Raw genomic sequence first — 16,004 nt, forward strand, 5'->3', positions numbered from 1 at the left:
TCCTTGATGTTATTCCTAATTGCCTAATATATGCATTGGGTCTATGTAGGGAAAAGAGCCAGAAGAACAGGAATTGTCCCCTCCGCCTAATGGGATTATCACAAAGACTGGCAGAAATCTATTTTAGAGCTTGCCTGAAAACCTGTGCTAGTCCTTACCTGCTTAATACTCCATGCTTCTTCTATTATGCAGAAGAGATGTGCGTCTCGTTCTCTCTCTCTTTCTTAAGGCCTTGAGATGTTCTCTGAGTATATTATTTATGCCCTGCTGCCTGTCATGCCTCAGCTTTCCGGTGGTCATGTCCAGGTCTGATACCCTTTGCTTAAAAAGGAACATTACATGCCATCTCTTTCTTAAGAGAGTTGTTATCTCTACTCTCCATGGCTTTTTTCAACGTCTGTGCCTCATACTCTCCTTCTTGTCCTTAAATTGTCAAAATAAACTAGATTTTATTTTAATCCAAAAGACTTTGTGTCTCATTGTTGTGGCCCTTGTTGACTAAGAATGAAATTAGCCCTAGGCCACTGCACTTTTCTCCCATGAACAGAAATATTTTGCTTGCAGCCCCATAGAAGACAATTATGTAACCAAGGAAAAACACTTGCTGCTGACCTAAATATCCTCAATTACTTTTAACTAGAGTTTACCCATCATCAGCTCTTTTAGGGTATTTCCAGAAAATACCAAACTACCATAATCCAAATTTTACCAGTGAATGCTTTGCTAATACTCAACTGATTTTATGGTGGTTGCCAATGTGCTAACAACAAAATGGAGTGACTGACTGAGATTTTTAGAAAACAGGCCAGAAATCTCAAGAAAGAGCCATGTTGGAGGAAGGGAGGGAGATAGAGCCAGAGAAAGAGAAACAAAGCCCCTCCTTCTAGCCATATAATGAAGCAGCAGCCTATCAAAAGAAAGAAATGGGTTTTCATAGGATCTAGGTATCTGCTGCCTGCTTCCCAAACCACCTTCATACTAAGATTGCCCAGAATTTCTGATGTGATTCCAAAGAGATGCTTTGGAGTGCCCAAGCACTCCAAAGTGCTATGTTATAAACATAGCACCTGCCTGCAGTTCCTTAAAGCAGCCAGTTCTTTTCTGTTGCTAAGTAAAAGACGTCAATACGGTAATTTGTCTCCAAAACCATCAAAGTATAGCTAGGTTTGCTTTTGGCATTATAGAACTAGATGTTGGGTTTCCTTTCCAAAGTAAGGTGATCATACAGGAGAAAGTGGTAGCATTTCCTTTTCATACATTCAAATTACAAACATTAAACGAAACTTTACCTACAATATCATAGTAAGGTGCTTGAAAAACAGCAGCCGAAGCTCATCCCAGAGGTGTCTACATTTTAGAGATAAGAGACACACACATCTGGAGAGTCACTTGTTCCTTACTTCTGTTTTAAACTATCCTTGTATATTGGAGGTACAGTAATTGCCTTGGGCTGCATTATTTGATGTGCCTTGAGAGAGATGTATGTAATGATCAGATTCTTAGTAAGGTATCAGAAACTAAAACATATCAAACGGCATTCTCAGTTCCTGGCACACATTGCTTCTTGAACTTTGCAAGTAAAGAAAGGATGAGTCCCAATTATCTAACAGCTGCCAACAGCAGAAGTAATTAGCAGGGGCAGGTGTTGCTTTGAGGTATGTGAATAGGTTTACAGCTTAGTGCCTATGAGTCAGGGTAAGTGTCAGACCACAGGCAGGTGGCCTAGCTGGGAGTCAGTCCAATTGCAGGCTGATCTCCCTCTCGGCTAACCCTTTGTCCAAGATGTTCTTGTAGCTGAACAAAGCAGAAAGCAAACCTGTACCGAGAACTCTTCCACCGAGCTGACTGTCCTTTTCTGCAAAGTATGGTTGGTGGGAAGACACAGCATAAAGAGGTGGCCAGGAATTTCATGAGAAAGGGAAATCACTGGAATAGAAATATGGCACGTGTTAATGCATCAGTTGCTGAGTCAATTAATATTGAACAAAGGGGAGATAAAAATCTGCACTGCCAGGAGTTATCTGGGTCCTATTCTGGTGGCAGGACTCTGCTGTCTTGCTACCTGGGGTTAGCTGTTTACTCATGACAGAGTTTTTGCCTTTGTGATGTGTCTCTGTCATTCTATCACTAATACGTGCATCAAATGTTTTTTCTAATGGTTCTGCACTTAACTCTTCTTATTTTGCTCCAGTTTCTTTGATGGGATTAGCAGCTACAATATACTGCTATCACAGGAAAGCCGGCACAACTTGCTTTCTGCAGCTATCATTTTATAAGCTGCTAGGACTCTTAGAAATTTAATTCAAAAGTCTGTTGGAGGGTAGAAAAGAAGTCTCACACACAGAGAGAAAAGCACAGAGCTAATGAGTGAAGGTACTGCAATTTGTTACTTTACAAAGATAGTGCCACGTGTATTCATAAGACTTTATGTTCATAGGTGTAGGCATTTCTATCTGTAGTGACCTAGCAGAATATAAAAAATAATACATATTACTACTTAACTTTGCTTTGCTTATAATACAAACTGCTTGGCTGCCTTTTTCTTCCTCCTCCCATACTATATTATCTACAAGCTTAGGGATGCTAACAGCTTCTCCTTTTAATCCTCTCTTGCCCAGTTATCCAGTGCCTGAACCATGTGGAGTTTGCTCTGCCACCATCTAGAGTCCAAGCCTGTATTTTTTTTTCCTGAGAGTTCTTTTCTACAGGGTCCTCTTTGGTTTCAGCTGTCTCAGGCACCTTCCTCGATCTTCTCTAGGTGTGGATGCTCTTGTTGTGCCAGCTACTACCTCCTTTGCTCTACCCCCTGAATAATCACCTCTCCCACAAAACCTTGAAGAAACCCCCACCCCTTCTGTTTACCTGCTTTGGCTTCTTTTATTTTTCCTTCTTTTGCATTTTAGGAGCCAGGTGGAAGGGTTTCTGAGGAGTTTTATACTTTTTTCCAGGCGTGAAATTCAAAATTTTTCCTTGCTGGTTCTGTGGGCGTGGCTTGGTGGGCGTGGCAGGGGAAGGATACTGCAAAATCTCCATTCCCTCCCCACTCCTGGGGGAAGGATATTGCAAAATCTCCATTCCCACCCCACTCTGGGGCCAGCCAGAGGTGGTATTTGCTGGTTCTCCAAACTACTCAAAATTTCCGCTACCGATTCTCCAGAACCTGTTAGAACCTGCTGAATTTCACCCCTGCTTTTTTCTTTTCTCTGCAAGTGTTTATATACCTCAGCTAGGCAGCTGACTGCAGAGAAAAACCTGCAACCTTAACACAGTAATCTCATGTCACATTTTTTACAAAAAAATTAAAGTTCATCCTTCCACAAGATCCATGGATCGAAGGTGTGAAAGTTTCTCTCCTAATGACATCCAAAGCCGTATAGGTGAATCCCATGTCTGGAGGTTGTAAGGATCTGACTGGGGAACAAGAAGCTTCAGCTGAACCTTGGCAAGAGGTTGCTCTAGATTGGTCCCAGGACTTCTTTGGTGTTGGATGGAATTGCACTGCCCCAGATAAACCCAGTGTGGGACCCTGGGAATCCTCCTAGACCACAGTTGTTGAACTCGTGGGCCGTGGGCCAGATGCATCATGCGCTGGCCATGCCCATGCCCGGTTTAGTGAAGGGGGAAAAAGTACTGATACATCACGTGATGCTGCTGTGACGACACCAGTTTGACACCCCTGTCCTAGACTCATTATTCCTGTTCAATGAGCAGGCTGCAGCTGCGATTATCATAGCCTTTGCAAAGCTATGTCCTGTTTGTATATTTGTTTTTTATACCATTCATTTCTTACTTTAGATTTCTATATTTTTATATCTGTTGTTTTTATATTTGTGGTTTTATTCAATTATTGTGTGCCACTCAGAGTTGCTTTTGGGTAAGCTATATAAATTTGATTAATAAAATAATGAAATATACAAAACTTAGAGATAATGGTAACATTATTAAAGGGCTGGGGATGGAATACCAACAATAGATTTCGGTAGATTCAGGAATACTGCTTCAAGCTTGCTTTGGTCATTCATTAGTCAATTTTCTTGATACAATGGGATAGACAGAAATGGGATTGATAACTGTTGGGCATCACAGCTTTTGGACAGCACACTGGAATGTTGGAAACAGAATGGAGCAGAAAGGAACAATAGTCCAATACCCAAAACATGCATTTTACAAAGATTTGACCTTATGCTTTCTGGAACTTATTAAATGTTGTTTGGAAATGTTTTATAGGGAGATTTCTTTCTTGCAAAAAGAGGAAACAAAGCCCATCTGTGTTATAGTGTCTTCATTTGGTTGCGAGAAAAGGTCACACTGCAAGAAGATCTGTACATCAGTCAGCCTAGCTCATGAAGATGAGATTGGAGTGAGGAACTGTCCCTCTCATATTTCCCACCCCCCCTTCTCTCTCACACACACAGACATAATTTCTCTCTCACCACACACCTATGCTCTCTGCAAAAGAAAGCAGCTGAGAAGGTAATAAATTCTCTGTGAAGGTGACCTTCTTTTACTCGTCAGTCCTATTTACTTAGGCTGAAATTTATTTTCAACTCAAACAGGAGCAATAGAGCCACCTACTCTTTTCACAAATAGTATGCTTCCCAATACATGCCAATCAAATTAAATATCAGAGCTGGACAACCATCTATCAGGATGCTTCAATTTGGATTTCTGCACCAAGCAGGCATTAGACTCAATGATTTTTATGACCCTTCTCAGGTTGAGAGCTTTCTCTGAGCATGGATGCTCCTATGGCACACCAACTGCAGTTTATACCAACATTCTCTCTTAGTAGTACCCTCTTGGTTTTGTAGTTGCCTCCCTATTGTAGTTACTTCCTAGGGGAAAGCATGAGAAGCAATGTTCTTCTTTCCAAATGTCATAGAAAAAAAATCAGATTCCCCCAATTTGATACCCTTGACATGTGCTGTAATTCCTGACCAGCATAGCCAAAATGGCAGCTGGAAATGCAGTAAGACTGATGTTTCCCTTGATGAAATTTTTCTGTGAACCTGAAGGAAACAAGGAAATGATTTTGGAGAAAGAATCTATTGGGAAATAGGTGGAGAAACATTTGAAGTAGGAGGACATTGCAAACAGATTCGAACTATCTCTCCTTCCTCACCCAGAACTCCCTGAGAAGAAGAGGGAAAGAGAGGCAGACTTGCAAGATTATTATTATCTATTTCAATAAAGTCTGTTCCTAGTTGTCCTGTGAAATGGGTCTGTGCATTCATTTGATGGATTGGAATTTCTGAATGAACCAGTGGGTTACTGGGAAATGTAGGAAGCTACTCTCTGGAACTGAGTGCTTCAGAAATATAAAAAAGGCAGCTAAAGATAGAATGTTATAAAATGCAGGATGCAAAACTCCAGACTACCACTAGATAACAGCCTAGAGCTAGTATTTCCTGCATTTCCTGCTGGGTAGTGGTTTTCAACAGTTTTAGAACCCAGATCTGGTAGATAACTGAAGCAATAATAAAGCTTAATGATATAGATCATGAGTGTCAGTGAAACCTTTTGGCTCGCCTGGACTGCACTGAGTGAAGAGGAATTGTCTTTTGGTTGCATATAAAATACATAATATGTTTTTATAATATAAAATCACATAATGTTAAACGTTTAAGATCTTGTGGGGCTGTATCACTAGTGTCCAGGGCCGCATGCAGCTCATAGGTCGTGGGTTGAACATGCCTGATGTAGATTATAGAGCATCTTTTGAAAGCTACAATTGTTATCAACAGCATAACTGTTATCACCATACTGTGGAAGGTGAATATAAGAAGGAAAGGGACTTCCTTCCTTTAAACTTCCTCAGCCTTGATTGACCTTCCTATCGCATTTAAATGAGTGACTTCTATGCCACCAGCACAGAAGTAGCAGAACTCTCAATCTCATCCCTTCCAAAGTCCTGGCTGAAAATGTTCAAAATAATGTTGCACCAAGAAGAGTCAGAGAAGAGAGAGACTAAGAAATAAGATAGGTCAGTAGTGAAAGATTAGAAGAGACTCAGCTGAAAGAATTTAAAGGGCTGTTAATGGTACTTAAAAGCAAGTCAGAACCTACTCAAGGGACGCATTTACGTTTTTCACATCTTATAGTTTATAACTAACAAGGTTCACAGAGCCTTAATGTGGTTTTGGATTGGGTGGATAGTCAGTTGTAGTTAATTCAATAAATCATATTTAAGCGGCATATGGCTGAGCATGGGGCAAGAAGCAAGGCATTAAGTTTGGATCCCTAAAAATAAGTTACATCAGTTTTACAGTCAAGCTTGCTGTTGGAGATGCAATTTAGGATGTTGAACATCAACTTGCATGGTTTGGTCTTATCCTAATATTATAATATTTGGAGTTGATATCAATAGAATTATTAATGTGACCAGATCAACTTGTGTGTTGAAGATGCATAGGTAGTCCATATGTACTATGCACTACATATAATAAGATATCAAGAACTGTGAAATTTTAAGCTAAAACTTTTCATAGAAGAGTAGAACATATACAAGGATGAATCTGTATGTAATTTGAAACAATGGGTTGCTAGGTGCTGTATGTTGAGTTTTGAATAAACATTTGTTGGTTTCTGAATAAAGGCTTTAAAAAAGTAGACTTTCAAGGAGCAGGGTCAATTTTTTGTTGTTTAGTTTGTTCTAAGCATTATCTTATTTTTTCCCATTTAAAATTGTTATGATTATATTAAAAGTGTTGTAAATATACTCTAGAAAAATTGAGAGGATTGGGCAGTGTACAAGCCTGAAGCTAATTAACATCACAATAAACTAAAGACTACCATTACAGTTATGTTCACACACCAAAAATGAACATAAACAATGATTTACAAATCACAATGACCATGTTCCCACAACATGCTCATCTAAAGCAAGTATACCACTTAGGGCCTGAAGTGGTTGCTTGGTTTGGCAAGCATTAAGATAGAATGCTAGGTTTAGTTAAGTGATTTGTAAACTGTGGTTTACAGTTTAATGTAATATATGAACATGAGTATTGTTGATAATAGCTATCTATTAGCCACACCTATCATATGAATATAATAGATTTGTTTTTCATCTAACAAATAGAAACACTGCTCTTGCAATTGATGCATGGTTGTTAATATTGCATACATATGAGTTTGCATATATTGGTAAACCATCATCAATGTGTATATTTCTGAAGAACTGGGATTAAAGCCTCATGAGATAGGAGTTTAAATTCTGTCTCTTTAGGACACACATTAACAATGAAAATAAAATGTATAAATCTTTCTAATTCTCCCCATATTTCTTCTCAACTGCATGTAATAAGAAGGAAAGATTAGCAGTTAAGTCAAACTCTGAAGTGTGATGGAGGGGAAGTTTCTGAATACCCTGCATTTTAGTCCTCCATTAGAAGATCTTTGAAGTATTACAGTTAGGTTCTTTCTTTCTTTCTTTCTTTCTTTCTTTCTTTCTTTCTTTCTTTCTTTCTTTCTTTCTTTCTTTCTTTCTTTCTTTCTTTCTTTCTCTAAATTTATATAGTTACCCATTTCCACAAGTCAGTCTGTGTGGCAAGCAATTTTAACAAAAAAAGCTATTACAAAAATCAAACCACACAGCAGCTAAGAGAAATAAACATTAATCATCAACATCCTTTAAACACTCAGGGTTCCAGGCCCAGACACAAAATCAAGGCCAGCAAAATCAATCTAATCTTGGGGGGGGGGCGGTATTCCCAAGGTTGGACATGATGGAGAAAACATTCAACTTTGGGCTTTAACAGCAGGTATTCCTTAGTTGATGGGATCTGATGGCTACAGCCCATCCTGATGGACTGTATCAGATAGTTAGGAACAACAAGGGAGAGATGGTCCTGTTCTAACTTGGTCCCATGCTATGAAAGGCTTTGGCAACCAGCCCTTTCAATTGCATACAAAAAACTAATGCACTTCTCGGAGTAATGGTTTGCATTATTACCCATTCTGCATCATTAAAGCTTCCAAATGCTCTTCAAGGGCAACCCCATATTAAAGTATATTACAGCAGTCCAGATAGGAGGCCATGAAGGCATGAGTGGCAGTGAGCGCAGCCCAGTTTTCTTGATATTGGAAAGAACCAGTCTTGAAAGCTGTAACAAGAATACTTTATTCGTTTTCTCTCTCCAGACTTAGAGCCCTGGAAAAAACAACAACTGGGTCATATGGGACCTGGGATGCTAATCCCAAAACATCTGGAAGGCCACTAGTATATCATCAGAATTGACAAAATCATCAATCAATTATAAAAGGCAGCATTACTTGAAATAGTTTACATCATCAAACAACATCTGCCTATTCCAGGTCCTTGGGAAGGACTTGATAGGTGGATAAAAATGCCAAACCCTGTTTCATGACAATGGCTGACTATGTGACCAGCCATAATTTATTAAATTTGTATGCCACCTGACTCCCAGTGACTTTACATGTGTGCAATTCTAATTTAAGTATGTTCAAATTGACATGGAAAATGGTTTAAGGGGGAAAAAATAACAACTTGACCAAAAAAAGGAAAAGGAAAAAAAACCCAGTGAAATAGGACAACTTGAAGAAATGAAATGGAGTAGAGAAAGAGGACAGAGAAAATTGTCTCTGTATAAAAAATTGAAAGAAAAATCTGTTATATATTTGTAAAGGTGAAATTTGTATGGAATCTTTCAGCCTTTATTTTCTTACAGTACTTATGGAAGCCCATGGAACCTTTTGGGTATCCTAAAAGTCTTTGTCACTCCAGCAAATGCCAATATCTCATTTGTTTCACCTTCAATCTTATAAAAAGCCCTTGTTCCTGAAAGACTGTAGCCAGGTTAAAACACAATTAATCTCCTGCTGCACCTGGCGTGAGTGTGTATTTGTGGACGTGGGTGAATATGTGTATATATTTGTGTGTTAGCATTTGGATGTATGCCAGTGTCCATATACCCTTCAACTTTCTCTCCTTGGGAGAATTGAGTTTGCAATATCTCCCCCACCTTCCTGCCTTTGCCATGCCTGCCGGCTGCTGTGATTGCTGCATGCAAGGCTGAAAGCATTGTTTGAATGATGAGGCTGGACTAGGCTAGATAGACCCTGGTGCCTCAAGAGAGGGAGAGAGCAGCTGCCTCTCCTTCTTTCCATCTCTCTCTCTCTCTTTCTCTCTCTCTCTCTCACTCACTCACACACACACTGTCTCTCGCCTGCCCAGAAATCAGATCAGAAAAGCAGCGATGAGCTGCTTTCTTTCCTGAATTCCAGAGAAACAGAGAAGTTGAAGGAGGAGGCAGAGCTGTAGAAGCACTACATACCTTTGCCAGTGCCAGAGTTTCCACTAGGGCTTATTTCCCAATGCCCTAGAGGAACTAGTTATGCTCTGGGAGGACTTCCCTCTCCTTTCCTTTCACCCACCTTCGAGGGACATGGTTTTAAGTGAGAATTGCAGCTGAGATTTACCACCATGCTTAAGTTTCGAGCAGATCGTCGCGTCAGGTAGGACTTGCCAAGTGATGCTCTAAAGTGTTGGGGGAAGGGTGGCAGTTCATGGCCTTGCTCTTTCTGCTTTTTGGGGGGGGGGGCAGGGAGTTATATATTTCATCTTGTGGCTTTTGGGGAACTTCATTTTTGTCAGTGGCTGCTGCATTGCAGTGCTCAGGATAGCAGATGGTTTAACTCAGGAGTTTGTGGAACAGGACCAGGCAAGGCAACTGCTTCTAAGGAAACATTTAAGAGATTCAGGGGAAGTTGTCTTTCTTGTGCTAGTGCTGAACCCTGAAAGCTGAAATGGGGGTGGGGGGGAAGGAGAGATTGGAGGAATGCCAGCAAGAGCTGCAGAAACCACACACAACTACAAAGGATGCTGAAGGAAAGAGGAGCAGAGTTTCACAATAAAGGCAGACCTGCTTCTGGCTGAATTGATTAAAGAACTCTTCTGTATAAAGACTGACATGAAAGCAGATCAGTAACTAAGTACTGTAGAGCCCCAGAGGCAATATCTGTCCATAAATAACAGGATAACTCCAAGAAAGTTAATTTCCTCAGAAACTGGGCAACTTATACTCAGATTGAGACTTTTCCCACCTTAAACGCCTTAAGAAGGAGGGTACAGCTTCAATTGTTATGTTAAAATAAAAAGGGCAGGCAAATGCACATTGAAGACATTCTCCAGTGTTGCTAAGAATGGTTTCATTACATGTGAAAGCCCTGGTGCAAAGAGGCAGTAATCTAATACCATGATGACTCTGATTTTTGCTCCAAGGACTTTCTTCTCATTTAAGTTTTAACACTGGAAAAAGTGCAGGGAGAGAGAGAATCAGGAAGGTCATGGAAAGTAGGATAAAGGATGAATATGAATAAATGCAATGTTAGATACCATGTAGAGCACTGTGATGCATTGGAGTGAGTTGGATTAAATAGGAGCTTCTGACTTGACATTTGGCTGGGTGTGGAAGATCCTGTTTATAGATACAAATCCTGTTTTTTGCTCAGATTCTTGTATTGGGTAAACACGCAACACTGATATTGTTATAATAATAAAAAAGTTTATATCTGTCTTTCTGTGGGAAGCATTCTCTTAGCTTGACATGTCTCAAGAAAGGCATTTACTTCTATTTCAAATTATATTGTCATCCTTAGAAATATTGTTGTTCATTTTTTAATGCTACTGAGTTGATATGAAGAAATAAGCAATAAAATCCTAGAATGCTGTGTATTTTCTAAAGAAAATTCTGTTGAGGCTATTTCATACATTCAGGTGAAATTTCACATAGTTTGGTGATTTAGGCTTAACTTAAAACTTTAACATAGTATTGACCCAATATAGTAACAACACGTTCTCTAGTGTTAATGTCATTTACAGTGCTTGGACCTATTTGCAGTTGCCACACAAACCTAAAAGTTATACTGATTAACTTATTCAGCAAATTATGCATGGAGAGACAGATAATATGCAAGTGTTGTGAAATTGGTTTGAAAAGTAGTAGACGTCTAAAACCAGATTATTTGTTTTCCTTAGCGAAGCTGCTTGTTGTTTCTTCATCTTCAGTTCTTGAGAATAAAATGGAGAATACTATCTCCATAAAACTTGGCCTTGGTTCTTATTTGCAGATCTTAATTCTGATGTGGGCATTCTGGCCTACATTGCAAATATCTTTTAATAATAAGTAAACTGTATATTCCTATGAAGATGCCAAAATAGATAGATCATATTTAAGATCCTGAAACCCTCCAGAAGATAATAGTTTCCTTTTTACTGAAATGTTTTTCAGCATTATCATTTTCTTATCTGGAATGCAATTTTTGCTAGCGTTGATGTGCCTGCCCTAGTGTGCATCCTCCCTCTACTCCAACTCCATTCTCAGAAAATTAGAAAATGATATATGATATATCTGAAGTTTCTCTCTTTTAGTGACACATTTGTTACAACTGGCACCATTAAATCATGTTGAGGAATGAGTTCCTCTTCATTGCCAGTTTATGCAAACATATAACCACCTACTTCAAATTTCAAATGGAACATCCTTCTATCCACAATATTCTAGGTTTCCACAATTCAGTTTTTCTGAAATCTTGACTCTATCTAGAGCTTTTCTCATATAATGGCCCATCCTCCTTCATACTAACATAGCTAAAAACAAGGACAGACACTTTAATGACCCAAAGATTGCAGCCATATTTGTTTATTGTTTTTCTCAGATAAGAAATTGATCATAATATTTTTTTTTCACAAAAAAGTACCCTCATTGGGAGAAATGTTTGATGTCTGTTATATTTGGGATATGTTTTCTGATGGTTGCTTCCATTAATAACGTACAGTTTATGAAGTCAATTTACCACACAATTGCAAGATCGTATGCAGTGGAAAAAGTTAACATTATAAATAAATTCTCTCTCTTGAGCCTTCATTATTTTTCAAACACCACTACAAATAAATATCAAGATAACCCAGAACTAAATTTAAAATATAGAAGATGAGCACAATATTGGATTTTGCCAACAGTCAATTTGCTGATTATCTTAAGAAAGTTAGAAAGCATTGCACCTATTTCTGAATTCTGCATGGCAGTGTGGTTTTGCTGAGCATTACTCCAAATTTTCTGTCAGAATGTCATAAACACATTGTCTATGGAATAAGTAGGCATTCCAAATACACACCCAATCCTGAAACATGCCTTTTTTATTTTTTATTCATGTGCATAGCAGTAAAATCAGGCTATAGTCAGAAGTAGTAGTAAGAAAGTTAGTTATGGGTTCAGCAGGCTGATTGCAAGAGGGAGCTCACTATGATGTCAGTATGGTAAGAAAAGCATCAGGACCCTGGACAGAACCCAGAAATGCTGGCAGCAAAACTGAAGCCAGCAAGCAGGTAGCACTGGTCAGATGCCAACTGAAGGTTGACATAATGCTGCAGAAGTGATGTGTGATCTTGGCATTGCTTCTTTACAGCAAAGCAGCTAGTTAAAGGGACAGTGACATATTCCAGCCATTGTGGCAAGTCTCCCGGATATACATACTGGCTAACGTCTCTGGAATAATGGCAAGTTTCCTTTTGGAGAGGGGGGTATTCAAAGATGTCATCTGAGAAATAATCCCAAATTGGATCACAAAGAAGGATGGCAGCTCATGTCACCAGTCATCAGTGGATGTGGGGATTTTCTAAGTGTGTGGGATGTGAATGAAAGTAATCAGCCAGTGAGATTTTTTTTAAAAGTCTGTAGTCATGATTAGAATACAACTTTTTCTAGGTTGAGAGCTACATTTAGTCTCTGTGTGGCATACTGGAGACTGCACTCCAAACATTAATGAGGAGGTCTAACATAAAATCTTTGTTTTCCCATCATATCATGTACATTTAATTAGAATCAATTATAGCTAATATGATTACTCTGCTATTTTCAGCCCATTTATCTAAGTTATAAAGATAAATCTTATTTCTGTCTTCTCAGATGTTACCTTCAAATTTGATAAAGATTTGGTCCATTTCTATGTGAAATGTTTTAATACAAAGAACAGATACTTCTCTCCAGTTAAATGAGCATTCTGATGATAATTGAGAACAGTTTTCAGGTCTTGTATATCTTCCTGTTATATCATCCAATCCACATTTAAATAGCATACTAATTAAAACATTATGGGTTACCTTATGAAATCCTTGCTGAATTCAATGTATATTTCATTCAATAAATTTCCCACAATCTACTAAGGAAATAATTTGATTTAAAGTTGGGGTATAGTCTGTAAGATTTATTTGTGATCAATTCTTGGTGATTTCTGATAATTCCTGAACTGTTTTCAAGAAGTTTATATAGTATAGATGACTTTATTATTATTTTATTATTTGCTCTAGAATTTCTGAGGCATTGGTGCCCAGCTTTTTGGCCCAAACATGAACAATGTTACACCTTCTCCAGTTATCTAGCTTTTCATTAATTGTCCAAGATTTCTCAAAGACAACACATGATTCTTGGTGAAGCCATCAGTAAGTTATTTCATTACCATTGGAAAAATTTGTCTGGCCATGCACATGTAAATTTATTCACAATAAATTAATATTTCTTTACAATAGTTCTGTGAATCCAAGATTCCCAAGCTTATCCCAAGAATGAACCAACATTGGCATCCTTGTCATGATAAAATATAGTCTTTGGTATTGAACTGGCTTGGGAAAAGAAGTTGGGATATATTTAAAATAGGGCTAAAGATTTGGGTATAAAATTCAGGTGAATACTAGATGACAGCAGTGGATCAGAACTTTTGTGCCTCTTCGTTACCATCTCATAGTCATCTGTGTTTTTACAATTCAGAATTGGTAGCCTTGTGCAAAAGAGCTGTTGTTTCCTTGGAGATGGGGGTAAGAAAACATTTAAAGACTTACTTGATCTATCTCAGTGCACATTCCAATGCACAGTTGTATATATGTTGAAGAAATGCCATCCATTTTCAAAACTCTTCTAATGCAGAAAAGTAAGCCATATGAAAAATCCTGATAAAACAAAGCATAGGTAGGAGAAGGAGTGGTATAACCTGGGAGCAGAGTTAAAAGAGGGATCAGTCTAGAATCCCTACCGAGCCACAAACGAACTAGGTCCAACCTCCCTTGAATTCTGTTGACCCTTATCTAACCCAAAGTAGGTGTTAATTATTAGTTGAGAAGATTCTTGTGCATAGGCATGATTAACAATAAATCAGTTTAATTAGACCCACACCTGTGGACCTGATCTTTCAAGTATGACAGCATGCTTTTCCTACAATTATATATTATACAATTATATAACCTCTCAAATTTCTGCTGACTTTGCATTTGGGTAATTTGCTAATTTGGGGGGGAAATGAGGAAAGTGTTGTAGTTGATTTTTTTTTACACCAAGTTTAATTCAATATACAAAGGCTGTTTTATAGTAAACGTTCAGGTTTCCCTGAATGCAAAACCATGTTTAATAAGAATGGGTAAAGACCAAGTATGGAAACTTTGATTTAAATATGGGGATTTTGATAAATTCTTCAACCTGAGTTAGAGAAACTCTCTACAACAAAAGCAAAAGCCATTCTTACCTGGCCAGGTTCTTCCCAAGCTGCTTAGCTAGAGAATATAAATTAGCACAGTTTGAATAAATTGGCCATATTTTTTTTCTGCATCCAAATTCTGTCATTCTGTTCTTATGAACACACTACAACCTCATCTCTTACAGTTTTGGTTTTGCTCACAAGTTTTTAATATTTATTGGGAAGGAAGCCCAGACCAAACTGTTTAAACCAGTCTTGATCAACTCATCATTCAATACAGTGCACATCATTTTTGCCCAGTATGGTCACTGTACTTGGCCAAGTGCAATTTCTGGAGTAGTTTATCTATCTGCTTTTGTTGTGGCCCACCAGCTGCCTGCGCGGATTGTTGCTGATCCCAACGATGAGGAGGCTGGTGTGGTGTTGCGCCAGCAGCCTGTGCAGCTGGCGCTCGAGTCGGACAGCAAGGAGGCTGAAGAAGATGTGATGTCAGAGGCAGGGATCCAGCCAGGGCCTTCAGAATCTTCAGAGGCTCCTTTAAGTGAAGAAGATGAAGTGGAGGAGCCTCTTCTCAATGCACGAGTATGCCAAGCTGCCAAAAGGCAGGAGTGATTACTCAGGAGGAGGTCTCCTTGAGAGTAAGGCTTGGGGCTAATTGGCCACTCCCTTAGCCTATTTAAGTTTGTACACAGCTTGTAAAAAGCTGCAGGAAACAACGTGTGTTCGTTCGTTCGCTGATCATTGAGTTTGAATTTTCTCTGCAAACCTGGCTTCTGGGCTTTCTGCCAACTCTAGTAAAACACTATCTTATCTGTGGAATTTCTGGCAGGTTGTTAAGAACGTTTTTATTAACAGCCTGTATTTGCAAAAGACTGTGTTTTGAAGTAAACTGAGTTTTGTTCGGAGTTTGTGTGTGCTACATTCTTTGGGATCCATAGCTGGGGCAGAACAGCTTTGCAGGACTGCCTGTTTTGGAGATCTTCAATGCTGTTTCCATTCAAACATCCATACCAGGCCTTCAGAGAGAATAGACTATATAAAATAAAGAAGTTGCATAAAATTATATGAAATTTTGCACACCGGGACAAGAAAGCTAGACATTTGCACTAGTGCCATTCACATGCCAGATTGATCATGCTGTATGTTCATTTAATCCATGAAATGGGGTTAAAACTGTAATTTGGTCTGTCACAAGTCATTAAAAACTTGTTTATCTTTTCTTTGATATGGATTTGTGTGTGTATGTGTGTAGGAAATGACAGCCTGCTTTTTGTAAACATAAAACTAATAAAGCTCAGCAGGCCAAGATAACATAATGTATTCTAATTAAAATCTGCATCCGGAAAAGCACATCACAGAGCACGGCTGGCTTGATTTGTTTTGGCTGCTGTAATTTAATAGTTTTGTTTTAGTCAGTGCGCCTCAATTGTAAAAGCACAATCTTACATGGAGTAGGTATTGCATTGTAGAGATCTCAACTGATGCCTTTCTGCACATTATATGGATTTAGGCATTAT

The 16,004-nt window shown here is 38.7% G+C and overlaps 1 protein-coding gene across 15 annotated transcripts in view; it reads left to right on the forward strand.

Moving 5' to 3' along the window:
- PLEKHA6 (pleckstrin homology domain containing A6) overlaps positions 1-16,004 on the forward strand; it is a 199,549-nt gene that overhangs the window by 120,404 nt on the left and 63,141 nt on the right. The window contains exon 1 of one of the 15 annotated variants that reach the window (XM_087889473.1): positions 9,165-9,477. The exons of the other annotated variants lie outside the window; for them this stretch is intronic. Coding sequence (XP_087745599.1) covers positions 9,446-9,477 — 32 coding nt within the window. The 5' untranslated portion in view covers positions 9,165-9,445. Of the gene's footprint in view, positions 1-9,164; positions 9,478-16,004 lie in introns of those variants that run through there. 15 annotated transcript variants of the gene reach the window in all.

This window comes from Pantherophis guttatus, chromosome 3 (genome assembly GCF_059756535.1).
Source record: "Pantherophis guttatus breed Tessera chromosome 3, ASM5975653v1, whole genome shotgun sequence".
Lineage (NCBI taxonomy): Eukaryota > Metazoa > Chordata > Lepidosauria > Squamata > Colubridae > Pantherophis > Pantherophis guttatus.